Genomic DNA, 27,754 nt, shown 5'->3' on the forward strand with positions numbered 1-27,754 from the left:
TTAACTGTGAATCAACTTGCACTGGTTATCGAGCATAAGCGAAACCAGCCAAAGACCGAAATGCCAATCTTAAAATTGATTGACTTTCTACGGTGGATCTAATTTTACAGTGATTCGACAGATTCAATGAGCCCGTAGAAAAATAAACTATTTAGTTTATCTTATCATATAATCACTTCCTGCAATCCGAGTCATCGATGAAGAGATTGCGACCCAAACATAACATCGGTGACCCGATCGCCGCACGCCCGCTCCAGCTTCAAACTGCCACTCAACTCTGCCTGAAATATTCCGCGATTTCTCCACGCGAATGTCACGGTACCGAACGCGTCTGTGGTCGACGATAGAGCCCAATTCCCCTAATCCGATGCCAATCAACTATGTAGATCACGAGATTGCCGAATTGCGAGGCGGATCGGTGATCGTGTCGTGAGAACGATAGGTAAGGTACAGGCGGACAGGTGGTACCCTCCCCGGCTGGCTAACTGTTCCACCATCATCAACCGAGCGACCAGAGCGAGCACCGCGCAGTCCCGTCTCGAGACGTCGATGCGCACCACGCGAACACTCGCTGCGTTCTTACACTCGCACCGTCTTACGCGGGAAAAGGAAAAACCGCGCGTCAACTCGACAAACACCACGATTCGAGTGCTCTGTAACAAACTGTGCTAGTGATTTTTTTGAAATAAGTAGGTTAATAAGTGACCGTTGCTGCGATAGTTTATTTAAGACTGAGTATTCCAGTTGGAGATTTTTTTTCCCCAGTAGCATCAGGGCGGTAATCGGGGCAGATAACATTAACGGTTGGCTCCGCGCTCGACTGTGGCCGACCGCAAGCATGACGGGCGCCGGCGACTGCGCTCTCGTGCTATTCTTGCTGGTATATTTTGGTTTTTATTAACAATTTAATGCTTATTAGAAAAACTATTTAGCGTGCAGTTTAATCGAACGGCCCACAAGATGTAGTGGGTAGTGAGGTTAAGAAATTTTAAAAAGTAACGGTACTAAAGGCATATAAAAATGTCTTTATAATATATATCTCTTTATCTATCTAATACCTTTAAACCCAGGTACTGTAGTTAAAACTAGCTTACTTAGTTTGATGTCACTTCTTGTCCTCACGCTACCAAAGTGCACACAAACTTAAATTAATAACTTAAAATAAGTTAAGGGACTGACTCTACCATGTACGGTAAACTTACATACAAGGTGTTAATTAAATAACTGAAAACCTCAGATACCCCAAATTTTTTTTTCATTTAAAGTCAATTGATTGCATTTATTTTTGAATCATCATCATCATCATCATCTCAGCCGTAGGACGTCCACTGTTGGACATAGGCCTTCCCCACTTGAATACTATCATTATTTTAAAAGATATTCGTGTGTTTTGTTTAGTCAATTCGACTTCATTTCTAACTCTACACTTATAATTCTTACTTGTCAGGTGCGCTTTGATATTTTTAGAAGAAAATCACACATTGACAGCAAAATGGCCAGTTTTAAATTATCGAAACAGTATGCAACCTCGCTAAAATATTTAATTGGCGCATTTTGCAGTCGTAACTTTTAGACTGGGCGCAATAAAAAAAGGATTTTAAGACACAAACATGACCTAATTTAAAACAAAGTGTAATTAATTCTACTCTCGATTTTGAGCAAACTACTTTCTGGTTTACAGTTATTTAATTAACACCTTCTATATGAAATAGTAGAGTAAATTTTAATTTGAAATATACATACATACCTACAAATCACAACAGTGCATAAATCTGTCTAAGAGTACGTAAATTTTATTTTACTGAATGGGGTAAACGCTATATATGACAGAATTAAAGTTTTTATGATAAAGGGGCTAAGATCTATGTTTAATTTATTTTACTTATTACTAAGAAAATACCTCCGTTAATTATTTATTTTTCTCCGATAATGTAAACAAAACATACAGTTCCGCTTCCACTTTATTACTTGGCCCCTTCTCGTTGCTTCATTCTATCATTTATCACTCGACAGTAAGTTAGTTCTATAGCACTAGGTAGGGATAATTATTCGAGTAGATAGTTGATACTAAGACTAATCCATACTAATATTATAAATGCGAAAGTGTGTGTGTTTGTGTGTATTTGTCCGTCTTTCACGTCGAAACGGAAAGGCGGATCGACGTGATTTTTGGCTCAGAGATAGTTTATGAACCCGAAAGTGACATAGGCTACTTTTTATCCCGAAAAAATTGCACAGTTCCCGAGGGAACAGCGCGCGATAACCGAATTCCACGCGGGCGAAACCGCGGGCAAAAGCTAGTATACGTACTAAATAAGCGGGTGTCACTTTATAGTACACTTTTTCCACTAAGCAGTAGGTACGCTGCGCTCGTACAGTAAACAGTTCTTTAGTTATTTTATCACCAAGATAGATTGATTAGCGATAGCGATAGAGGCATCGTTTTTACCCGACTGCCCGAAGGAGGGTTATGTTTTTCGAGAGTATGTATGTATGTATGTGGGTAGATTTGTCCATTTCTTTGGTCCTCGCTGCGGCCTAAACGGCTGGACGCATTTTAACATATGAGGTATCATTATAATTTCAATATGGAAAAACAATATGGCGGGAGAATGAAAAAAAATATTTTTTATAACAATATGGGTATCAAATGAAAGCTTATAATTAGCCCGTTCGAAAAATATATGAGTTATACTTTTAATCTACCATTTTCACAAAAATATTAAAAAAGTATAACATAAAACATTAAATTAAAAAAATCAAAAACTCGACTGCCTTAAAAACAAAAAGGAAGAAAATAAGCCTAGTAGTCTAGAACTCTGTTAAGTAGCTAATTTAAAGTTCAACAGTCGAGACCCATTTAAATCGTGACCACTTCAAAAATTCTTACTAATAGGTCCCGACTGTTGAACTTTAAATTAGCTACTTAACCCTTAAAGAGTTCTAGACCACTATTTAGTCTTAAATTATCTAAGCCACTAGATTTATTTTCTTCTTTTTTGTTTTTAAGGCAGTCGGTTTTTGATTTTTTTTATGTAATTTCTATACAAAACTGGACTTTTTGGGTTTGGGCTGAGCTAGGGTGGGGGGCTACTACTGAATTCTCGTATTAAATAATATTATAGCGTCAGCGGGACGGCAAGATATACGAAGTTCAAATTTTGCACTTTGTAGTAGGTATAGGACCTGGGCATTAATGAGTCAGTCAATCAATTTTCTTTTTAAGGTTCCGTAGTCCATAGGAACACTTCTAGTTTCGCCATGTCCGTAGCTTGGCTTAGAAACTGTTAGTGCCAGAAAGCTGTTTTACATGTAATACAATATTAACTACGCGAGAGAAGTGGTATTTTTTAGGGTATCTCTTCTTCCTGCCCCTACTAAGTAGCCAAATATGAGGCTTGAATTTTTTTTTTTAATGTGATGGTAATACATTACAATGAATTTAAAAGGAAAACTATAACAAGGCTAGGATTAGGGTTCGTCGTCACGAACTGAGCCGTTGCTCCGGATTCTTTTATGTATACATTATATAAAGTGAATCGTACACAAATCTTTAAATCAAATCAGTACCTATACCTAAATACCCACTTAATCCATTGAAGACCGTACCTAAAGTTTATATGTACCTACCTACTTGTTAATTGCGTTGGTAATTTTTTCTCTGTAGCACACAAATCAATGATTAATCAATACAAATACGAAGTGTGGCAATTAACAGATAAATGTGCAAAGGAACGGTGAAAAAGCCATTAGGGAAAGTAATCGCCCATTTACCTAATGCAGATTTCGTCGGCCCGATTTCCCACCGCTCGTTAAGGGCTACGTTCAAAGTGCGTTTTTACGACGACTATTAAAGTAAGAGCAGGTACACCGTAAAATTTGTCTTGACCCGCCTAAGCATAATAGATACGTGATTGAAGCCATTATAAATTAAATTTCACGCTTGACGGATTTGTGTTAAACGCACAGAAAAAGTAACAAAAGAATGACTTGATATTGCTCGGCAAAAGCGAAGATGCTCGGTTTGTAGTTGCCTTGCCAAAAAATTGAATTGTAGTTTGGTGTCGGTAGTTTAGCCACTTGTTGTGTGCTAATGAATATACTTGTTATTGTAGTTCACTCGAGTATTTTATTGTTGAACTGGCTGGGAGTGCGAAATGTGCGCGTGTTCGGTTAGTGGCCTACATTCCACAATCCACATACAACTTTGTATAGGTTGTAGCTGATTCTGTGAGAAGTGATGGCTACTAAAACCTTACCTACTAAGTCGCTAGCTTTATCTGATGGCTTCGTTTATCTGGAAAAATACAGAACTAACTAGCTCTATCGCGTGAGAATTCGGAAGATCCACTACTGCACCTCTATGATCCCTCCCCAAGTAGTATATCTAGTCTAATTTAAAGTCTCTAGCTCTAGTGGTTTAAACTAGGCGTCATTTATCACTTATCTGATAGTATAGACAGGTTATTTATAAACTTTTACTGGAAAACTCAATACATTTTTTTATATGACATTATACATATATAGGTACTTCATTTTGGCACACAAATTATGAAAAACTTAGTGGCTTGGGTTTGATTGAACCCGCGATCCTCTGCTTGAGAAATCTCAACTCAAATGATTCTATTTTTTTTAATTGGTGGACATTTTTTATTAATATATGGTAAGAATGTTAGTGGTCTTTTAATATTTTTGGGTTAAAAATAATTAGTTTAATAAAATTAGAAATAGTGTTAAAATTTTGGATAGGTACAAAAATATGGGAGTCTAAATTTTGGTGGTCATTTACCTATTTCCTCACTTCTCTTTGATAGTAATTTTATTTTTATTCTTAGTTTTATGTTTGCAGATCTATTAATTTTATTACTAGTGACATCATTTAAGTACGTTAATTTAGGACGTAGTAGGTACGTGGATACCTACCTAATCGCAGGCGGTTGAAATTCAGATTGCTCCCATCATACTCCTAGCTCTGTTTTCGCACATCCATTAGATGATATAGGGACATATGGAGCGGATATAAAGCATGTGAATACTTTTAGGGTTACCATATAGAAATAAAATCCACAAACACCACCACCACCAATTCAAAAGCTACAAATTGTGGTAAAAACAAAGTTTTCGTATTTGGGCCAATCAACTTTTTTACCCACACTAATCTATCCGCGACATTTTTCAAGCAATTGCGGATTTTTGTATGTAAACATGTTTTTTCTGTAATTTAATAGATGGTGTACATGAAAACGAGTACATGCTGTATCCGGTCTGGTTTACAGCGGATCTTATTAAAGATATTAAACAGAAAGCCCTGTTTCATCGTGAATGGAAGCGCTCCGTGAACAGGGATATATACGCAAAGTTTTCTAAGCTTAGGGCAGATATTAAGTCGAAAATTTCTATGAATTACGATGATTATATTAGCCATATTCAGAGTAAAATTACAAGTAATCCTCGTGCATTTTGGCAGCATATAAGTAGCCTTAGATCCAAGGGTGGGTTCGTAAATCGAGTGTCTTATAATGGAGTTATGCATGAGGGCAAAGATACTGCCCGAGCCTTTGCAGACTTTTCTCAAGCGTTTTTCTTCCCTGCGCGCCTTTACTCGACTATACACGGATTATTCAGGAGACACGTCTTGTGATGCGAGTTATGTTCATATTGACACGATTTCCCCACGGGATATAGAAATTGGCGTGGCTCGCCTGAAGCCCCAAAGCTCTCCTGGTCCTGATGGTCTTCTGCATATATCTTGAAGGGTTGTAGGGATTGGTTGGTACTGCCGCTGTCGCATATTTTCAACCTTGCTCTTAGTACAGGAGAGTATCCCAGTCAGTGGAAGCTCACACGTGTGCGCCCTATTCCTAAGTCGGGTCAGGGAGATGGTGTTGAGGATCATCGTCCCATAGCCATCCTCTCCTCTGTTGCCAAGTTGTTTGAGTCCATCTTGAACAAAGTCTAGCCTCGCAAATTAAGCCATACTGTGTGACTCACAGCACGGTTTTAGGCCGAGGCGTTCTGTGGAAACAAATCTTTTGACCCTGATTGACTCCATTTCTGAACATTTAGACCAGGGTATACAAGTTGACGTGCTGTACTTTGACTTTAAAAAGGCTTTTGATCGCGTGGATAATGACATACTGTTAAGCAAATTATGCAAAATCGGCTTCTCGCCTAAACTTCTCCGGTTCTTTGCTAGTTATCTACGCGACAGGCAGCAGTACGTGCAGCACGGCTGCTTCGTTTCTGATTCCTATCACACCCGTTCAGGAGTCAGCCAGGGTTCGATTCTGGGACCTTTTCTATTCGGGATCATGATAAATGACTTAGCTTCCCTCCCTGAATATGCTAGATGCCTACTCTATGCCGATGACTTAAAGCTTGTTTATGGCGTGCAACAACCCTCTGATTGCGAATCGCTTCAGGAGGACATTAACCGTATACTTCAATGGAGCATTGAGAATAAACTTTTGTTCAACATCGGGAAGTGTTCGGTTATGACTTTTAGTCGCGCTCATAGTTCCTTTTCTGCAAATTACCAGCTGGGAACGGAACCTATTACTCGCGTCGACACTGTTAAAGACTTGGGAGTTATTTTCGACACACGTCTCAATTTTCATGTCCACATGAGGACCTTAGCTTCTGACTGCTTCCGGAGGTTGGGATTTGTTATCCGCAACGCCCGTGACTTCACCAATCCCCGGGCTATCAAGCTTGTTTATACTGCTTTAGTCAGGAGCAAACTAGAGGCAGCGTCCATAGTGTGGAATCCTCATGAAGTCACGTACTCCTTGCTTCTTGAGAGGGTCCAAAAGGCGTTTTTGAGGTTTTTGTACAAAAAAAGTTACAGGTACTACCCTTTCTGTTACCCTACAAAGTTCCTTCTTGGCACCTTAGGTCTTAGTTCTCTGGAGGTGAGACGTAATTACGGGCTAATGACCAGCGTGTGTCGAATATTGCGTGGAGATTCTGACTGCCCCGAGTTGGTAACGCAACTAGTGCGCCTACTCGCGCCCTCGGTGTCCCAATCCCGGTTCAATTTTCGCCCTCGCAACCGTGACCTGCTGGCTGTTCCCAAAGCTCGCACAGTGTCACACAAGAACTCACCTCTTATTCGAGCTCTATCGAATCTTAATACGCTTCTCGCATCGGCGCCACAGTGTGATATCTTTGCTAGTAGCTGGAAGAATTTATGTAGCGAGTGTATGAGGTTCTGTGAGGCGAAGGATAACCGTCCATCTTCACTAAATTGTTTGTAAATGTTAATTCTGTTATCTTTTGTGCCATGTGTCATGTGTTGTGCTTGTTAATATTTTATGAATTTCACAGTGCTTTGGCTTGTCTGTAATGCTGTGTAATTATTTCATTAAATAAATAAATAAATAAATAAATGCCATCCTACAGTTCAACCTATTAAACAGTGAAATATCTTGTTGGAAGTTCGATTTTTCGGTAACGCCAGAGACAATTTTGGTAACGCAGGAGACGCCCAAAGTGTCGGTAAAATAATTGATTGGTCCATTTTTCGTTGAAACCGAGCAATATAAATCGAAGTGATATTATGTAGGTAGGTACGGGTAAATGTTTTTTTTAATAAGTAACAGGAATTAACAATTGAATTGAGATCAATAATGTTACACTAAATAACAACGAAAAAAATAAAAACTAGTTCCTTAAAACTAAATTAAATTTAGAAATGTCCCCCGCCCCGTTGCATTGTTTTCAAAAGACGGCAGCGTTTACTCGTTGAATTGAATTTTAAATAAAACCTGAATATCGCGAAGAAGACCCGGCCGGTCTCGGTCAACCAGTCAACCAATAAAGGCTTCAATGAACCGCCGGCTAATTACCGCAACGATGCATGATCCACGGTAACGGTCAGGGTTACCACACTTAGGTGAACCATTAAACATTATATTAGGAATTTTCCCTCACAATACAAATAAGTACAATTTTTTATTGAGTACCAGAAATTACTAAGTCAAATCAAAATGCAGGGTAACATAATAGACATGCATACACATTCCAATGTGTATTGTATTTAAGTTTCTATCTTTTTTATATTTATAATATCCTTAAAAATAATAACTAAAAATTACACTAGGTACAGATTTAAATTAAATAGGTATAGGTAGAGTCATTCATGATGACGCGTGCCGTGGTTCTTATTACAATGTCATTAATGGCTAATTTTGACAAAATCACGCGTCTTCGTGGATGGCACTAGATATAAGTACATACCTAATGCGGTTAAACGTCAACTAACTCGTATATATTTTTGAGTCGATTACAAAAATTTGCTCCTACGAGTATGATACAAGGTCTGTTTTCCAGGCCCTAACTACCTAGTCGATGGAGCCGTATCAATCGTGCACAGTACCGGCGCACGCGCACCCAAATCGGCACGCGCCACGGCGTACTTACGTGGTAGGTATACGTATTGTCTTTGTTAGCATTGTCGATAGTATATTCAAGCTACATCACGCTAATTCACATCAATCAAATTAGTATTGTAAAGAAAGAAAGAAAGAAAGAAAGAAAGAAAATACACTTATTTAACGCCATAAAAACCAACATAGGAACAAACATAGAACAAATAAAGACATACATGACGCTAAACAGGTCCCCACTCAGCATAATGCCACGGCAAGCCGTGGCGCTGATTTTCAGTGAGGACCTTATCTAAAAACTAACTTAAAATAAAAATATAATATTGTTGTACTATATTGTGTTATGTGGAGTACATATTTAAAAGTAAAACCACAACTGTATAGGTACCTAACTTACCTAATTCAGTCATTATAAGTTGGTGAAAATGGGCAAGGAAGATTTCACTTACAGACTGATTAATGCAAATCATCTTATAAGCCTTCTAAAATTATTTGAACTGAAATAATGTTGATAAGGGAGAATTGTAGTCGACTACACAATACTATAACACTATAGGCCAGCACCGAGGTGATGCAATTGTATTACTTATTGTAATATATAAATAAATATACTGACAAGCAAAAGTATGTACTCGATAATTAAGTTTAAAAATTTATTAATTAATTTAAATTAATTAAGTTTTAGTTATTTGGTCATAATTTTATTTAATTTGATATTACAGTCCCTAAAGGTTCACCAGCATGTAGGTACCTACACATAATTTTTTCCATACAAAATGACCCTTTTTTAGCAGTGTATGACGTTAGTAAGCAACTACTTCAAACAATTATATTACATTTTAATGCATACATATGCAGGGTCATACTCATAAAATATTTCTTTAAAAAACCTGCGAACAAAAAAATATTTTTAGGTATTGTCCAACATATTCCACACAAACAGTGCTTAACGATCAAAACAATTTGTAGAATGCATAGCCACTTCGTTATTCCCAGCACAATCTGCACGTAACATCAACAAATTAATGTAATAATGAAGTTAAATGACTCTTGCTCTACACGCACATTTTAACGTCTTATTAATGAAAAGTCTGAAGAATTTGTTATCACTTGAAGTGCTGTAGGCTCCTCAGAGAGCTCTAACTCTATAGAATTCAGAAGTTCACGGCAATCTAACTGTTAAAAGATGCGACAGCTTCCGCGGTGCAACGTAATTAGCTTTACAATTTTCCCAAATGGCCTGGGAATGCGATAACGTACCGTGGGACTCAGAATTAAAATCTGGAACGTTTAATCTTGAAATTAAATGCGCGATTAACTGATATGCCTTGGTAAATAAATCGTGAAATAGTTTTACACTGTGACAAATAATCAACAGCGCTGTTGAATAAAAGCCGTGGCTGGTTTTTTTTTGAGTCATTGCTTGGAGAATTGAAAAGTAGTTCCATACCATATCAGACGTAGAACGTCCACTGTTGGACATAGATCTCCAGCTTGGACATTAGGCCTTTTTGCTGATGGTACTTTAATAACGTCAATTCGAGCAATTGTTTGGAAGCGCGTCAGAATTAACTTGCAAAAATTGAAGCAAACAAACAAACATATCAATAGATAATAATCAAACCAAAGAGTTAAGCAAACAAAAGAGCAGAACTTTACTGCTTGTAAATTTTTATGAAGTGTGAAGAGTAACCAGTATATTTATAAATTAAATGCGCCGTGTCAAAACTACTTACACTTCATAATATCTTGAACAAAATCGGATGAAAACCATTCAACTGTGTTTATTCTGACTTACCCATACTCTTCTGAAATATTTGAGATTCATTTTATAACGCCTCTTATCAATACTTTACTGAAAGTTTACTGATACTAACATACATCACCACATTTTTCCGCAAGCCTGTAGTAAACGACGTGCTCACGAAAACAACCGTTGTGAACTTGACGCACGATCAATTCATTCAGCCTCTTCACGCACAATAATCAGAGTAACCCCGTTTAGGAGAACCGTTTCGTCTGAACGCAAATTTGCATACAAGCATTCGTAACAGATTATCAGCATCCGATCGTTGTTTCCGCACGACGTGCAAACTGCGGTCAGATGGGTGACCTCTAAGGAACTTAACAAGACTCGTTTAAATTTTCTCGTATTTTGTCTGGGATAGTAATGTGCTAGACGCACAGAGATTCTGATGGCCAAGTGCTCGTCGGGCCACGCTCAAAACAAGGTTCCGTACTAATATGCAACATACCTAAGTATATTCAATCTTAAGCTTTGATCAACTATTAGGTACTCGATAATTGACAAGATTTCATTTTTTAACACCTGTAAATTACTACAGGAATCGAAAGAGTTTTGCCTTCTGAACATGGGATAATATTTATTATAATTGATTTCTCCATATTTAAAAAAATACAAAAAAATTTAAAAAATATCTCTGAATTTGCCAACACTACCACAGAATAGATATGTTTCCTTTGCCTTATTCACCAGAAAAAGGAGCTGTCATAATTTTGACAACGTCTCTATGCAACGTCTTCGTCTGATTTACGTGATCTTTTTTTTAAGAGACTATACAGAAGTAATGGATCTATTGTGTGGTAGTTTTGGAGTTATGCCCTTTTAGAATAAGCACATCTTAAAAAAATTGAAATAAATTAATTAATAGTTGAAGCGAAATTTTAAAAATATCAGCGTTTTTCTCTTTCCAAACAGAATACAGAGAACGAATCAAATTATAGTCTAAGAAATATGAAATCTTGTCAATTTGTAAACCCTACTGACTGTGATAGTTTTGCTTCAAAATTCGTTAAATACTACCTTTATGTTTTTTTTTTGATTTTAAAGACAGTGGTTAACTTTTAGAGGGAGTACCTTGAACTTGCCTGTAACAAAAATTTGCACTTTATTATGTTAAAAAGGTCTGAAAGACCTATTTAACGATATCCGATATTATGGATTTAGATAGGAAAAAAAAACATCCTCACCATATATGTGTGTAGGTGAGGGGAGGTAGAGTCGCCATCAGATATATTATAGCGGGTGAGGTACTCAAATATTTCGGAGCAACATAACGTACATATAAAAAAATACACTAGATTTATGGTAAATAATTCGGACTTGCAAATTATCATAAATATAAGCAGCAACTTATAAATAAGTTCAGATCATATAACGAGCTAAAATTATCAGAAAGTACAGAGCCACAAAGGTAGGTATCCATGCAGTCAGGGTCATCATATAGATCTGAAAATGTAATATGGAAAATATACCATGTGTCTTGTTGCCATTCCATGACATGAAATCATCAGCTACAAGTCTGAATCTGCAAGTATTAGGTACTTAATATTTAATAATTTCTCAGGGTACAGTATTATCATAACCTGCTCTTAGATTATAATACAATACAAATACATATCATTTATTTCGAACTTCGAACCCATAGTGTTAGTACTTATAATCTTGTCGCAATGGTTAGTATTTTATAATACCAGCTAATCACCCCCAATCCCAATCAATTATTTACCTATGTTACACGTCAATGTAAATATGGTTATAGTAATTATACCTATGAATTGATAAAATGGTAAGAAAGGTCACAACGGTGTGCGTGTGACCGCGACGCATGATGAGCCTCAGATTGACTTACTTTTGAGTTTTGATTTACTTTCAAAGAGCATTCGTCTGACCTCACGTCCGTGAACGAATCTTAAAGTGGTTCGATATGAAACCGCAAAAACATTGCCGGCCAAATTAAGACGAAACAAAGATTATAGGTAGCTGATAAGATTGGATTAAAAAAAGAAAGTTTGCAACATTTTTGTTTTGGCCTTTAGCCGAGATTCGGTTTAGGAGATGATTTGATACGCTGTCAAATTGGCTTTTTGATGGGTGGTTTATGTTTTTGAACAATAATTACGCTGAATCAGATAAGAACAGAAGATAATTCTTTAGAAGTCGTTTACGTGAATATGAGAGCACGCAGAACAATAAATTTACCTATTTGTGAATTGCGAGAGATTTTTTGCTGCGTTTTAAACGCGAAGCAAACTTCGTAGTTTATTTTTATAAGTTTTTGTAAGAATTATATCATATCATTAAAGCACTGTACTGGTATTGTGTAGCTTCCACTATTTTTGACTTTTAGACTCACTCTTTGTCGGTCCTTAACTGATTGCTCCTCTCATCCACTCAAAGGTTGACTGGTAGAGATTACTTGATAAGTCTGTCCTTGTACGTACACGTATCTCAAAGTTTGCCAATCGTATTTGCTTTTCTTTTTCTTTAACATTTATTTAATTTTTTCCCATACATACTTCAATGCTGGGGGCACAATACACATAACTAAGTTGTTACGTATTTGTTACGTATATTGTGCCCATACAGTCTCATCACTATAATTTAATACTTGCACTCTTATCTCTCCTTAATTTGGTCGATATAATCATAATTATAATTGTTATAATAACCACCTACATTACATTGTACTTACCATGTTTAAGCAAATAAATATTATTTCTTTTTTTTATAATTTAATCTCCAATCACCCGGTAGAGTATGTACAGTACAAACATCTACTAATAAAATAACTAGTCAGAAAATGTAACTCACCTACCCAAAGGCATAAAGCATTTCTAAAGAAAAGTAAGTTTTTAAGGTTTTCAGAGTAAAAGAGCGATTAGTCACTCCAAATAAACCATGACTACTTATGTTACGGAGTAAGTACTTAAGCCCCATCGTATTTAGTTTGCGGTTGCGAGATGCTACTCGGCGGTTAACCAACTTTAAAATACAAATTACTTTGTTTTAAAAAATCAACACTTTCTCGCTAAATTTACTTTCTTCCTATTTAGTTGGTACATGGTTGACTGGGAGTAAATACGGTATTTGACTATTTTGTCTATGTTTTATAAATTAAAACTACACAATGCCTGTTATCGAATAGAAAAACAATTTTTAAGCTAACTTTACAAATAACAAAGTTATACAGGTTTGAAATTCAAGATTAGACAGAGAAAGACATACTGGCATGTGACGTCACACGCCAGTACCGCCATACTTGCTGCATAGAGAAAAGCGTTTGAGAAAGAGACAGGTATATAGTTTTTTTCAAAAAATCACTATAAATCCAATTTTCAACCGATTTAAATTTTTTCTTCACTAAACACTATCTGTTTATCAATATTTTCATAATAATATTAAGATATGGCAAAATCAGGAGTTGTCAAATACCGTATTGCACCAAGAAAGTTAGTACTTATTTTTACTTAAGTACCTACTTATGCCGGAACAAAAAGACAATCCTGCACACACAGACACACGCACACACACACACACACACACACACACACTAATAGGTACCTACACAACCCGCGACCTTATGGTAGCTACGATTTCTAAATGACTTGACGATTTTGAAATGACGTGAGTTATCCGTTACAATATCATTACTATGAGTGAGTCTCACGGTAGTTTCATGTTCAAAAAAGCTACGATTTTTGTTTTTATTTCTTTCATTTTTAGGGTTCCGTAGTCAACTAGGAACCCTTATTAATAGTTTTGCCATGTCTGTCTGTCTATCTGTCTGTCCGCGGCTAAGCTTAGAGACCGTTAGCACTAGAAAGCTGTAATTTAGTATGCATATACATACATATTAGTCACGCCGACAAAGTGGTAAGATAAAAAAAAACTAAAAAAAAATTTTTTAGGGTACCTCCCATAGACGTAAAGTGGGGGTGATTTTTTTTCTCCACTTTTCTGACTTTTACTATAGTGTGGCGTGTCTTGGAAAGTTCTTATAAAACAATGGGGGGGTTGCCAGAACGATTTTTCGATTCAGTGATCTGTTTACGAAATATTCAACTTTAAAGTGCAAATTTTCATTAAAATCGAGCGCGCCCCACCCCCCTCTAAAATCTGAACTGTTGGGTGGAAAATTTGAAAAAATCAGGATGGTAGGTAGTTAGTATATCAAATTTACAAGGAAAATTATAACGGTTAAGATTGCTTGAGAATTATTAGTAGTTTACGAGTAAATAGCAGCCTAAGGTATAAAATATACCTACCTAAGCTTTGAAGATTCCGTTCACAATACGATAAATATTACCTAGAAGTTTTTTTCGTAACAAATGGCTACTACAGAACCCTATCTTGGGCGTGTCCGACACGCTCTTGGCCGGTTTTTTTACCTTTCGGCTTTACCACGGGAGGGAGCGTCCACAGAACGCGATCATGCGACAAGTCATGTCATGATAGTAGGACCTATATAAATAATCATTTATTTATTCTCGCCTCCTCTACTACTGCACCCGTAGCAAAGCACAAAGAAGGAACTCGCCCATTAACCAAGTATATTACTGTGATTTTTCTAGAAAACTTGAGGCCGTTGCTCAAATGGATACTTAATGCTTCTTAAAAGTGACAAATCCTCATAGTAACCTGCCTTATCCAAAACACAGCTCTCATTTTAGTTTGACCCTACTGCAGCCACTGTCTTGGGCATTTTATAAAACTGTGCCAATACTTGCGGTACAGTTACGATATCCAAAAATAAAAATGACTCGTGTTGCAGACTTTCTCCTTCATTCCATTAAATTAGATAAGAAAGCATTTTAATCGAAGCGCCGAGTTATCCAGGTTTATGGAATGCTTTACTGTTTGCTGATAGCCTACCACCAACACCTTTACTTACGCCTTCGTTCTTTTAAATCTAGTTTCACCTAATCTACATGGTGACGGTCAGCAAAGTTCTCTTCTTCTCTCTTTCGAATCGCACCTATACTAGCTTGAAATATTTTTCTGTATAGTCAAAATACCATATTATTCACACCTAAACAACGACAGACAGACCGGTTCGGAAAATACAATGAGTTAAGAATTAAAACCATTATCAGCATTCATTGTTATAGCGTCAGAACGGGAGTTATGGAGGTCAAGAGGGGATCGAGGCCTTTGCTTAGCAGTGGGACACTATATAGGCTACTTAAAAAAACAGCATTCTGAGTAATGGTGCTCTCTGTATAAGAACTAGCTTTTGGCGGCGACTTCATCTGCGAAGAATTCGTTTATCGCGCGCCCTCGGAAACAATTTTTTTTTTCAAAGCAAAAGGCTCATTATTTTGGTCTTCTAATATACTATCTAGGCTTTAATAAAATTGCATACTAATTTTTTTACTACATATACTTTTTTTCTAATGCCCACCTTTAGCGATTATTGTTTTTACGAGAATGAACGATTCCAATAATATTAGTATTGAGACAGTAATTATAGCGATAAGGTTTAAAAGTTATGTTCGTTTGAAACTAGTTTTGGAAACGGTGCTATATTTTTATGACGTTGTATGCCAAATTTCATGACAATTGGTTCAGTAGTTAAGACGTGAAAGCGAAACAAACGCTCGCATTCGTATTTATAATATTACGAGTAGTAAGGATGAGGATGATATTGTTAAAAATAAACCACTGCTTCACTAATTGTTTTAATTGCTCATATCCATCCACACTGATCTTTAAAAACAAAACAATGCGGTCTGATCACTCACAGATTGAGCCAAGTGTTAATTGGCCACTTATTTCCCTTTAACCAATTTCAATGCTCATTGTTACAGGTCGGAGCTGCGTTCGCGCAAGACTACGATGGTGAGCCTTTGATGCGTTTTTAATCACGTACTTTATATTATTATCTATCTAGCACCTTTAAACGAGCATTTTTCGTATAAATGTATCAGAATCTCGGAAAGTTCCAACGATTTCGATGAAATTTGCTATGTATGTAGTATGTAGGTAGGGGTTTTCGTTCATGAAACATCGATCTAGCTGGTCTTATCTCTGAGAAAACGCTGGTTACCGAGTTTTAGCCCAAGCGGAGCTCGGTCGCCCATGCACTTTACACGCTTGGAATCATTATTTTCATCAGTTCTTTCTGTCACAGCACGACATAAGGCGAGGGTACAAAGACTTGGTGACCCAAGGCCTCCAGATCTCTAAATCCGGCCCCGGTGGTGGGTACATACAAACTGTACATGCCTGCCATTGTAAATGAAAATGATATTATTTCTTTATATCGTTTTCTTAGCCGAAAATGATTCAAGACAGACAGATCGAGTTCGCGAATACCATTTAGAGTAGGTACTCACTCAGATGAAATATGCAGATGATAGTAAATTTAAGTGCCTGTAAAAGGTAAATAAACTTTCCGAGAAACGCAGCACAAATCTTAACGGTTGCGGCGATCCCAGATTTACCTTGATGAGTTAAGATATCCATAACTACACAGAAAATCATTTTGCATTTTATGCAATTTATTTGCAGACGATGCATTAGATAGTGTTAGGGTAGGTATAATAGCGATATACAAATTCACTTATATTCTATAAGTATCTCATAAAATTCTATGTCCTAGCTATATTTGATAGCTTATTTATTATGCTTTTATTAAGCTTTTAGTTTTCCCTTAGTTTTAATTGCTTTGTTTTAGATTTTCTGTCTAGTCTCATGTCTTCAGTTCTAATTCTAACTTGAATTACACATACAAAAGCTTTTTCATTTTACACCACACGTATATAGCCGTAAAAATTCCACCAGTAACATTTTAAGCTACTGCAAATGATAGAATCCCATAAGAACTATATATTAACACTGATTATACCATATATGCTTATAAGCACGCAGCTGCCTGTATCAAATCCCATTAGTTCCATATTACATATTTTTCTTATATTTATATATTTTTCATATTTTGTATTTTAGTTTATATTGCACCTACTCGTAATTACACAGTGCATCAATTTTAATCTGTAATAATACTGTATAAGGTTTTTGAAAAAAAAAACTGATTACAGTAACCGACATTCAATGCACGTTTTCTACGGGCGGTTCTGGTCTGCGGGACTCGGTGTCAGCCCTCCTGCGGAAGCCGGAGGGATTTCGCGGCGCGCCGCTGTTCGCGGACGACCGAGCTACGGACCCCGTCGCCGACGCCGTCTGCCAGATACGGCCGGAGCCTGAGGATCCCACTGGATTGCTGTACAGACTCCGGATTACTGACTTTACGAGATGCGGAGTTTTGAAAAGGAATGTAAGTGAGTTTGCATGTGGATCCCAGGTTTTTTACATATATAACAGCGGGAAAACGAACATGCGGATCACTTGATGGGAAGCATCAATCAGGTGAAAAGCAAAAGAGCGATCATTGTGGAAAATTTCTGTGCTAGCCAGCACAGGGTAGGACGACAGGACTGATAAATAAAAGGAATATAAATGTTTTCGTTTTAATTTCTTTCACTTTTTCGCCTCTCCGGCTTCGAGCACACTTCTTGAATGTTTTCATGTATTAATACGAAATATGAATTGAACCATCGATTATTAAAGTGACGAAATGTGTCAAAATGTTTGAAAAGGAAAATTTTAAATGTGTACGTAGTTTTAACGTCTCAGATACTGCAGTATGTCTTATACTTTAGCTAGATAGTAAACACCTAAGCACGCCTCTCACCTAATTCGATTTGGTTGGAAACTGTTAACTGCGATGAAACAAGAGTTGCAAATCGTAAACACATTTTCGTCACTGCGAGCCATAAGTCGTTATTAGATATGTGTCACCGTCAAGTAATAACCTTATGCCGTTACTAACAGTATGGATGTGAGTCGAGTCCCCAGTAGAGGCCTAAGTATTATTTACACCTAATACAAGTATACGATTAACTAGCTACGAGTAGTAGACTAACGTTATCGAGGTGAGAGAAAACTAGGTGTCTGTGCCATTGCACCGATTATATGGAAATGCAGTTTACTTTTAAACGAGCCTTAAGTCTCAACACAAAGCTTAGAAACACGTGTTCTAGGAACTGAGGCATTTCACTGAACGCATTTCTAATAAATGAAAGTTTAAGTAAAAGCTAATTGAAAATACGGAAGCCATCGCCTATTACAACTTGGACAAATCGAAATGGAGGTATAAAATTGACTATTGGTCAATTATTTGTAATAAGAGCGTTATTCTTTGCGTCCCACTTTTTTTCCAAGTGCCATATCTACAGTTATGATGACAAGACAACCACGGGCCTAACGAATCGAAACAGTGATGAAATTGGACAGGAAAATAGGCGACAAAATCCGTTAAGTTAACGTGTTAAGCACACCTCTGAGTAGAAGATGATATCCCTCATTGTTCACGGCTTCTCATATTTTTATGCAAGTAGAGAGCATTGTTTAAGTGGCTAAACGTGAAAAGTAAATGTAGGGTGCATGTAGCAACAGCGTTCGCTCCGAATTCACGTAGCACGTAATATCGCCGATATCGAACTTTAATTCGATTAGCTATATCAATGGGGACATTTTTAGGGTTCCGTAGCCAAAGGGTGCCAACTGTACTGTACTGAGACTCCGCTGTCTGTCTGTCCGTCTGTCTGTCACAGGGCTCTATCTCTTGAGCCGTAATAGCTAGGCACTTGAAATTTTCACAGATTACGTATTACTGTGGCCGCTATAACAACAAATACTATTTTTTTTATAAAATAAATATTTAAGGGGGCTCCCATACAACAAACGTGATTTCGGCCGTGTTTTGCTCGATATTAATAACGGCAACAGGTAAACACTTGAAATATTCACAGAATATTTAGTTGTATAATCACTTTAAAAATAAATCATTAAATTAAAATAAAATAAATATTTAAGGGGGCTCCCATACAACCAATTTGTTTTTTGCCTTTTTTTACTAATGTCTAATGTTGTATACCTAGATAATGGTACGGAACCCTTCATGCGCGAGTCCGACTCGCACTTGGCCGGTTTTTGTTGTAAATTACCTATTGCAAATAAGTGTAAAGTACCAAATCCCTACTGTCGTTTATACCTAATAAATATCATGGGACACTTGACACCCATTGACCTAGTCCCAAACTAAGCAAAGCTTGTACTATTAGGCAACGGATAAACATACTTATATAGATAAATACATACTTAAATACATACGGTGGTTTGATGGCAAATCCTACCAACATTATAAATGCTAGTACCTTACTTTATCTGTCTGTCGGTCTACTCGTATTACCCTTCGCTCTTACGCCGCTAAACCGATTAAAATTGAAATTTGGTATTGAGATAGTTGGAGACCCTGGTAAGGGCATACATAGTAGTTCTATCCTATTTTATACTAACGTTTAGTTCCTCGTCACTTTGTGCAGGGTTTCGTGCACGTGCGCGTGTGGTTCCCGCAGTTCCCCGGCGTGGTGATGCAGTCAGACCAGGAGCTCATCATCATGTGCAAACCACCGGAGCCCACCATCATAGAGAACAAGGCTGCCGGGTTCGCAGGCAGCTTGTGAGTATCACTACTTCTATTTTTTTCGAGGTTCGGGGTAATATTTTAAAGAAAGAAATAAAATGTGTTTACTGATAACAATTACAATAACAAGAATTAACAATAATAATTAGTAATAACAATTAGGTTGGGGTCAGCCAGACATCTCTTTTATCTTGCTTTTTTATATAGCACAATAAACAAGAAAATCTGAAAATCATAATTTTTCATGTCTGACTGTCTATGTCAATAAGCCATCTAAAATTACTCCACATTTCGTACATTTTGCTTATGAGCTTAGAAGCCTCTGCTAACACTGCATCATCCCCTCTGCTAACATATACCCCCTCGCAGGTAAAATTTTCAAAAACGCTTGAACAAATATATATTTTACTCTTATAAGTACCCAAATGCCAAGTTTCATAAAGAACCATCGATTTATCTTCGACAATGACGATCTTCCATATAAACTTTCATCCCCTATTTCACCCCCTCACAGGAAGAATTTAAAAAAACGTGCGAACAAATATCTATTTAAGTATCTCTTTTCACGTGCCTTTTTCTTTTACGTGTGCCACTTTTTAAAGGTAATAAATTATCAATAAAAATTCAAAAAATTAATTTTTTAGAGTACCTACCTGCTCCCATAGACGTAAAGTGGGGGTGATTTTTTTTCTCATCCAACCTTGCAGTGTGGAGTATCGTTGGATAGGTCTTTTAAAACCATTAGGGGGTTGCTAAAACGATTTTTTGATTCAGTCATTTATTAGCAAAGTATTCAACTTTAAAGTGCAAACTTTCTTTAAAATGGAGCGTCTCCCGCCCACCCTTCTAAAATCTAAACATTTCAAAAAATTCTGGATGGTAGTAAGTATATTACACTTACAAGGAAAAGTATAACGGTTAAGTTTTCTTGAGAATTATTAGTAGTTAAAGAGTAAATAGCAGCCAAAGGTATAAAATATACCTAAACTTGGAATATTCCGTACAGAATACGAAATCCTTAGAAAAATATTACTTTTTTTTGTAATGGCTACGAAACCCTATTTCCTGGCCGGTTTTTTACTTCTATGTAGTTAGTGTGCAAGCTTTTATATTAAACTCAAAATTTAATTCAAATCGAATTCTGATCGGAATTCTCGATGTATCTAGCTGCCGTTATGAAACTAGACTACAACACTACAAGAGTACAGCGATCACGATAGTGGAGGGCAACATAAGCAGGGATTGTCGAATAATCATTTGATTTCCGCGTTCGCTGCTTAAAAAACGGTGACGGCACGGAATCGCAGTGACGCACCGTATGCGCGCGTACCGTTTTTATCGCATGCTCTCCACACCGCTGCTTAAAATACGGAATCGCAGCGGCCTACGGCTTATATGATAATGATGGTGAGATGATGATGAACTATCTTGATTTGATTCCAGCCCGCACGGCGCGCGAGTGTCCGGCGTAGTGGAAGAGACGCCAGGCCGGCTTGAGTACGAGGTGGCCTTGTACAAGGAGGCGCCACCTGTCTCCCGCCACACGAACCACTCCGTCGACCTGCCCGTCGATCAGGTAACTGCTGTACGTTCGATTATATTTTCCTTGTAGATATGTATGTTGCAGAAGTAAACGGTATAATATTGCTACATTTTAGAAAAGTACCTACCAAGGTAGCTACATAACTAAATTCGCACTTAATCTGCAATGTCCGATACTCTATGTACACCCCGCCATCAGCTTGATAAATGATTGCAAGGGTCCAGTTATGGTGTCTATGCTCAATTTTCCATACCTATTATTTGAGTATTTTACAATCGCTGCCGTGTGCCGTGGCTTGACCTATCGCCTCTCAAGCAGAGGGTCGTGGGTTCGAACCCCGGCTCGCACCTCTGAGTTTTTCGAAATACATGTGCGGAATTACATTTGAAATTTACCACGAGCTTTGCGGTGAAGGAAAACATAGTAAGGAGAAACCTGCACAAACCTGCGAAGCGATTCAATGGTGCGTGCGAAGTTCCCAATCCGCACTGGGCCCACGTGGGAACTATGGCCCAAGCCCTCTTGTTCTGAGAGGAGGCCTGTGCCCATATAGGCTGGGATGATGACAACCGCTATTGATAGATATCTATCGGGTCTTAATCTTTCTTCATACAACAAAAAATACTTATCTTAGATAACAACTTTCAGATAAGTTTCATAAACTTCTATGGATTCTCAAGAAGTAGTCAGATGCATTCCTTCACTGACTATCACTATCCCTGGCTCCTTATCATCTTTGCAGGCGGTCCCTATCGGCACGAAGCTGCAGCTGCGCGCACGCATCAACCCGGAGTCGGCGTGGCGGCACATCAAACTTCTGGAGGTGGCGGTGTCCCCGGACCCTGACCGGCCGCACGCACCCGGAGCCGTGCTGCTCGTCAAGGACGGGTAAGCCAGCAGACACATAATTATACATATGCAACAGCTGCCAGAGGAAGGGGCTACTCCGGAATTCGAAGTTCGCGTTCCACCTCATCATCATCATATCAGCCATAGGACATCCACTTTTGAACATGTCTCCCCCAAAGACCTCCAGTTGCCTCGGTTGGAAGCAAATACATATACAGATGTATTGAATAATGTTTTGCCATCGTATTTTGTCGGAAAAGTTCGTTTTTATCTAGCTATCTCAACTAGCTTACTGAAGTTTACTGAACCCAATTGAGAAAGCAAGTCAAATACGAACTTTTCCGACAAAATACGATTGCAAAATATGATTCAATAGATCTTTAACGGCTTTTAATAGGGCATATTAGGCAAAGGTCTGCGCATGGGGCGACAGGGGGGCGACACTAGCGCAAACCCATGACAACGTCAGTTCTCTTTATATTTTGTCGCCATGAGAGATCATGACCAAAGAGTATTAGTACCTATCAAGTACCTATAGAAATCATGATTATTATTATTATTTTACATCGATAAGAGGTAACGAACGATAGAGCTATATTTCCAAAAAAATAATTGAAATAATACGATATAACATTTAAGATACTCAAAAAGCTGTTTACGGTTTTTTGCTAGTGCTGCACTCTGACGGGAGAAAATTTCAGTAATATTCCCTATTAGCTTAGAAAGTCTTATTTTTAAATGGGTCACTCACACCTTTGACGCTTTAAGAGTAAGGCACAATGAAGGTTTCTGTGTAGGCTAGTGGGCGCTAGTTTAGTTATCGTGAGTTCCGTTTGACAACAATTTTGACTTTGCGTCACGTTTGTGATTGGTTAACTGAATGAGCCAATCACAAGCAAGACTATACGTCAAACGGACCTCTTTTTTATGGAATAGGGGGCAAACGAGCAAACGGATCACCTGATGGTAAGCGATTACCGTCGCCCATGGACACCTGCAACATCAAAAGAGTCACAAGTGCGTTGCCCGCCTTTTAGGTAGGTCTTCTATATCGTCAGATAGCGTTAGTATTGAGAGATCCGGTTTTTTTTCGACGACAACGCACGCGTCGCGGGCAACGCACATGTGACTCTTCTACTGTTTCAGGTGTCTATGAGCGACAGTAATCGCTTACCATCCGGCGACCCGTTTGCTCGGTTAGCCCCCTATTCCATAAGAAAAACACCCAGTTCCTAACAACCATTACCATAGCGTAATGCGGAATGTAGTGTAAAATACATGGGAGGTCAGGGTCTGTACGAAAAACAAGGGTCCATAATTAGGTGATTAAGTTCGTCAGAGATTTGCGAGCCTAACTTGCATTAGTGTGCGCATGTAAGTGCACTACTTAATGAGCGCCACATTGTCGTAAAATTTCTTTGAAGGATAAAATAAATGTCTAAGGTCCATTTGCTATCATAAATATCGTTCGCAACTGTACCTACTAAAGTACACTTACTGATTCTTAAAACTTATTGCTCTGATAGGTTGCTTTTATGATCTTGGGCACCCGGTTATTTTACAACGAGTGTCTCAGATGGCTTTAATATCTGTATGACAGTAAAATAATATGGTTATTTGGAGTAGAATCCTAAAAGAACAGTTTGAATAAACTCGCTTTCGCAGCGTTATATTGCATTCGACCGGTTTAAAGTCTTGCACTTCGACTAACTGCATCCGTCCAAATGTGCTATTCCAAAAATGCGGACAGCTTTCGTTTTAGTGCAACGCCCGTTTACTACACAGTTTTACAGTTTGCGTATCGGTGCGATCAAATTTATGACCAGCTTGACCCACTTGGTGCAGAATAAACATAAACAATGGGTTTTTAAAGCATTGAATGGATGTCAACAGCATGATCGAAGGATTGTTCCTAAAATAAAAGTTAATTAAGGAAGATACGAGCTTGAGAACTAATTAGGAAACTTGTCAAAATCATGTTCAATTATGAAATGAAGAAAATGAAGGTCGGGTCGCTTTCAATGGAAATCTGTTAAATGTATAAAAGAAATATGTAAAAAAAGATCAAGTAGGTATGTATTACGTACGACATATTCGTGCATAGAGGGGGGGCCGTGCCCACCCCAGTATGGTCTACTGCCTACCCCAGGATGTTGGGCTACCTATTCAAAATTAATATCTTCGCACCACTGATCTTCGCACTAAAATCCAGCCCCCCCCCCTGAAAATAACCCTAGATACGCCAATGCATTCGTGATTCAAATAGTAGGTAGTAAAGTATGACAATTAATTAATTTGAAATTTAAAACTTTCAGTTGCCGCAACCGCGATTTCCAATCTATCATCCCGCATCAGCCAGCTCGGTATCGGGAGCGCCATAATGAAGTGTTCCTGGACTTCGAAGCTTTCCTCCTTGCTTCGATGAAGGAGCGATCCACTCTGTGGATTCACTCTCAGATCAAAGCCTGTATGGACGCCGCTGACTGCCAGCCAGACTACTGCCTCGATCTATTCGAACCTTCCGGTACCTAAGTTTCCGTTTTTATCAGAAATACCTACTCCATCCAATGCGTATTTTCAATCGTGCAATTTTGAGTTGGTAGTAGGTTTTTTTTATATATGAGGGGTGAAAAGAGCATGCGGGTCACCTGATGGGAAGCAATCACCGCCGCCCATGGACACCTTGTCAACACGAGGGGTATCACAGGTGCGTTGCCGGCTCTTTGAGAGACTGATAGGCTCGTTTTTTAAAGACCTGTCCGGAAACACTGTCCCAGGAAGCTTCCTGGGACCAGCTGGTTCCATACTTTAGTCGTGCGTGGAAAAAAGTTTCGCTTAAAGCGGACGGTGTGCTAGATTGCCAATCATCAACGAAGTACGGTAGTGAAACAAAGCTGCAGGCAACAATCCGAATAATTCATATGAACACTCCACATTACATATGTGGTACAAGATGCAGAGATGCAACATCCCTCCGCATTGCATTGATCAAGCCGGTCAGAGAGTTCCCGGTTGCCGATAAATCTAGCAGCCCTACGTTGGATGCGGTCAAATGGAAGAAGCTGATAGGTGCTCCAGCCCAGAGATGGCAACAGTACTCCATAAGCGGCCTAACCTGTGCTTTAAAAAGCTGTAGGCGACGGGCCGGCGTGAAGTACTGCCTCTATTCAGTACTCCCAGTTTCTTTGAAGCTAGTTTAGCTTTGCCGTCCAAATGACCACGAAACTGTACATCACTCGAAATGTCGACTCTCAGAACCCCTATAGACAGCTTGACCTCAAGAGTCTTTTTTGCGGAGAAGGTGCAGATATTTTTGACTACTTTAGACAGCACCGATGTTTATGATGGCTATAGCAAATGTACTTGCACTTGCTAAGTACGATAAGCTTCTCGGTATATATATTGACATGCAGGGACAATAATGCGTCTGTAATTGTTAGTTGCTTTCTATTATATCTAATGCTCGAAAAGGGAGTATGAATTAGGTTATGTTTTTATTTGACTGATTTATACTTATAATATTTTTCTCGATATTTTAGGTCACGGGCGTCGTCGGAGATCGTTGCCGGATGCTTCACACACGCACAACATCACCAGCTCGGCCATGGTGGCAGATAATGGTTCCACGCCATTTACGAGGTTCAAAGAGAACCTGGAATATACGGTGGTGATGCCAGGAGAGTTGTTCCACCGCACCCCACTGGAGGCGACGTGCGCGACCTCTATGATGGTTGCTGCCGCTTTAGGAGCTTTGCTGTTTATGTCTGCACTCTTGGTAAGACTGATTTCGAAATATTTTTTAACCGCCTTTAAAAAAGGAGGAAGTTATCAATTCAGTTGTTTTTTTTTGTAGTTCTGCTTTGTCGTAGGTATACGTGAATTATATGTATATATGTGATTCTATATTTACGTTTAAAAATAAATTCTATGTTTATATGTAAATAATATGTATATATGTGATTCTATATTTATGTTTAAAACTTAAATTTTCTATGATTAGCTACTACCCATACCTATTACACATATTTTTAACATGTAGAGTATGTTCATGGTTTTGTGACGATCTACCTTATAGTACAGTCACTAGCATCGATATCTGGCACAACAAAGCGAGGAGCATGCATTATCTAATACGACTCCATTCCATTCCTAGGCCCGATAGGACGTGTCAGATATTTTTGGACGCTCCGCTGTGGCAGATACAGTTATCTGCATATATCCGTAAATATTTATTTTTGGTTTTCAGATGTGTTACTTAGCCACTCGTCTCAACTCAACAATGCTGAAAAATAATAACTTACAAGCGCCTTCGGGTAAAAGCTTCGAACAAATTCTTAGGGAGCTTGCACACCACTCACTCCCAGACTCCGGCTATACGGGACGCCCCACCTTGCAGTAAAATCAGTATTATTTGTAACAGTTTATTTATTATCTTGCCTTAGTTTTCCTCAAATACATAAACTTGGTAGGTAAAATTATACTAAGTTACCTTGTTGCACTTATTTATTGTATTATTATTAGTTTTTATTAGCATTTGAATGTGAACTTATGACTGAAAAACCACAAGTTGCGAGATGTGACTATAAAATTTTTCAGCCATGACTGTCGTTTATTAAATAAGTTGGTTAAGTTTTATCAAATCATGTAAGGTTAAGGTTAGGATACTAGGTAGTAATGTGATTAATTTAAGCTTTAAAATAAATCTAATTGGAAAGTATTTTTTTATTTTCATTTTAATTATACGCTTAGGTTACCTACCTAAATACTAAACATCTGGTGGCATGGTGAATGGTTGTGTTACTCTGAGGATGAACTCTGGCTGAGTTCGAAACTCATCAGTGTAGTGCAGTTTTTAGTTACAAACGAGCAGGACGGTCACCTCAAGGAAAGCAACCACCGCTGCACATGGGCAACCATAACATAAGTTTATTTTATTATTATGAGAGGGAGGTAAACGAGCAAGCGGGATAAAGGGAAATGATCACCACTGCCCATGAGTACCTATCAAATACACAAGGAGAGTCATATTGGTCCGTTGCCGACCTTTTAAGAAAGTAGATATATAAGCCCTTTTCTTAAAAGCCCTGATGTCATTGTTATAAGTTGAGTTACGGATGCGTTGCCGGCCCTTTGAAAAAGAAGCTGGGTCATTTTTGAAGATGTCGAAGTAGTACCGGTGGTGGTGATAATCGGGTTTGTGTGATTTGTGCGTGTTTCTTACAGTGTGGAGGTGGAAGAGCAGCATGAACACACATTTGTTGCATAGACACAGCTATCATAAGGGCGTAGGTGAGCAAAGTAACTGTTAATAGTTCATAAGTACCTATGTATTATTCAAGTTTTATAACGTGACATCCTACTGACATCGTCATTTTAAGGCACCTAATATAACATCATCCAACAAACGAATTATCTGGCGCTCATTGACCTCGAGGTTTTACTAGCCGTCATAAATACACACATTGTGCCGTACAAAGTATAGATAGATAGTTATTATCTAAGCACGGCAATATATCGAAAAGTGATTAGGTATGCCTTAAATTTCAACCAGCAAACCATTTCAAGCAGCGTAACGTAAATTCACGGCTGTCCAAAAAGTATTAGTACCTATAGAGCGGCTGTCCTATTTTTTTTAATTTTTAAGTGTCAACTTGGTGTCAGTCAACTATTGCAATGTGTAAAAA

At 38.1% G+C, this 27,754-nt stretch overlaps 1 protein-coding gene across 2 annotated transcripts; it reads left to right on the top strand.

The window, feature by feature from the left end:
- Nucleotides 1-513: 513 nt before the first annotated feature.
- LOC141430019 (uncharacterized) lies at nt 514-26,787 on the top strand. Of its 2 annotated transcripts, none has more exons than XM_074090557.1 (9): nt 514-880; nt 15,999-16,029; nt 17,232-17,467; nt 19,578-19,714; nt 21,122-21,263; nt 21,964-22,109; nt 24,386-24,594; nt 25,610-25,845; nt 26,317-26,787. In XM_074090557.1, exons 1-9 carry the CDS (start codon nt 839-841, stop codon nt 26,467-26,469), a joined length of 1,332 nt encoding a protein of 443 aa, XP_073946658.1. In that variant the 5' UTR covers nt 514-838; the 3' UTR covers nt 26,470-26,787. The 2 variants fall into 2 exon arrangements, with proteins under 2 accessions (XP_073946658.1, XP_073946659.1); XM_074090558.1 differs by having other exon boundaries at nt 21,122-21,254.
- Nucleotides 26,788-27,754: the final 967 nt, after the last annotated feature.

Source organism: Choristoneura fumiferana, chromosome 8 (assembly GCF_025370935.1).
Source record: "Choristoneura fumiferana chromosome 8, NRCan_CFum_1, whole genome shotgun sequence".
NCBI classification, from domain to species: domain Eukaryota; kingdom Metazoa; phylum Arthropoda; class Insecta; order Lepidoptera; family Tortricidae; genus Choristoneura; species Choristoneura fumiferana.

What these genes read in the sequence shown, in the direction of transcription:
- LOC141430019 (XM_074090557.1), top strand. Translation starts at nt 839, where the DNA reads ATGACGGGCGCCGGCGACTGCGCTCTCGTGCTATTCTTGCTG. An exon ending in GTTCGCGCAAGACTACGATG is followed by an intron (nt 16,030 to 17,231) that starts GTGAGCCTTTGA and finishes AACTGATTACAG; the next exon opens with TAACCGACATTCAATGCACG. An exon ending in CGATCTATTCGAACCTTCCG is followed by an intron (nt 24,595 to 25,609) that starts GTACCTAAGTTT and finishes TCGATATTTTAG; the next exon opens with GTCACGGGCGTCGTCGGAGA.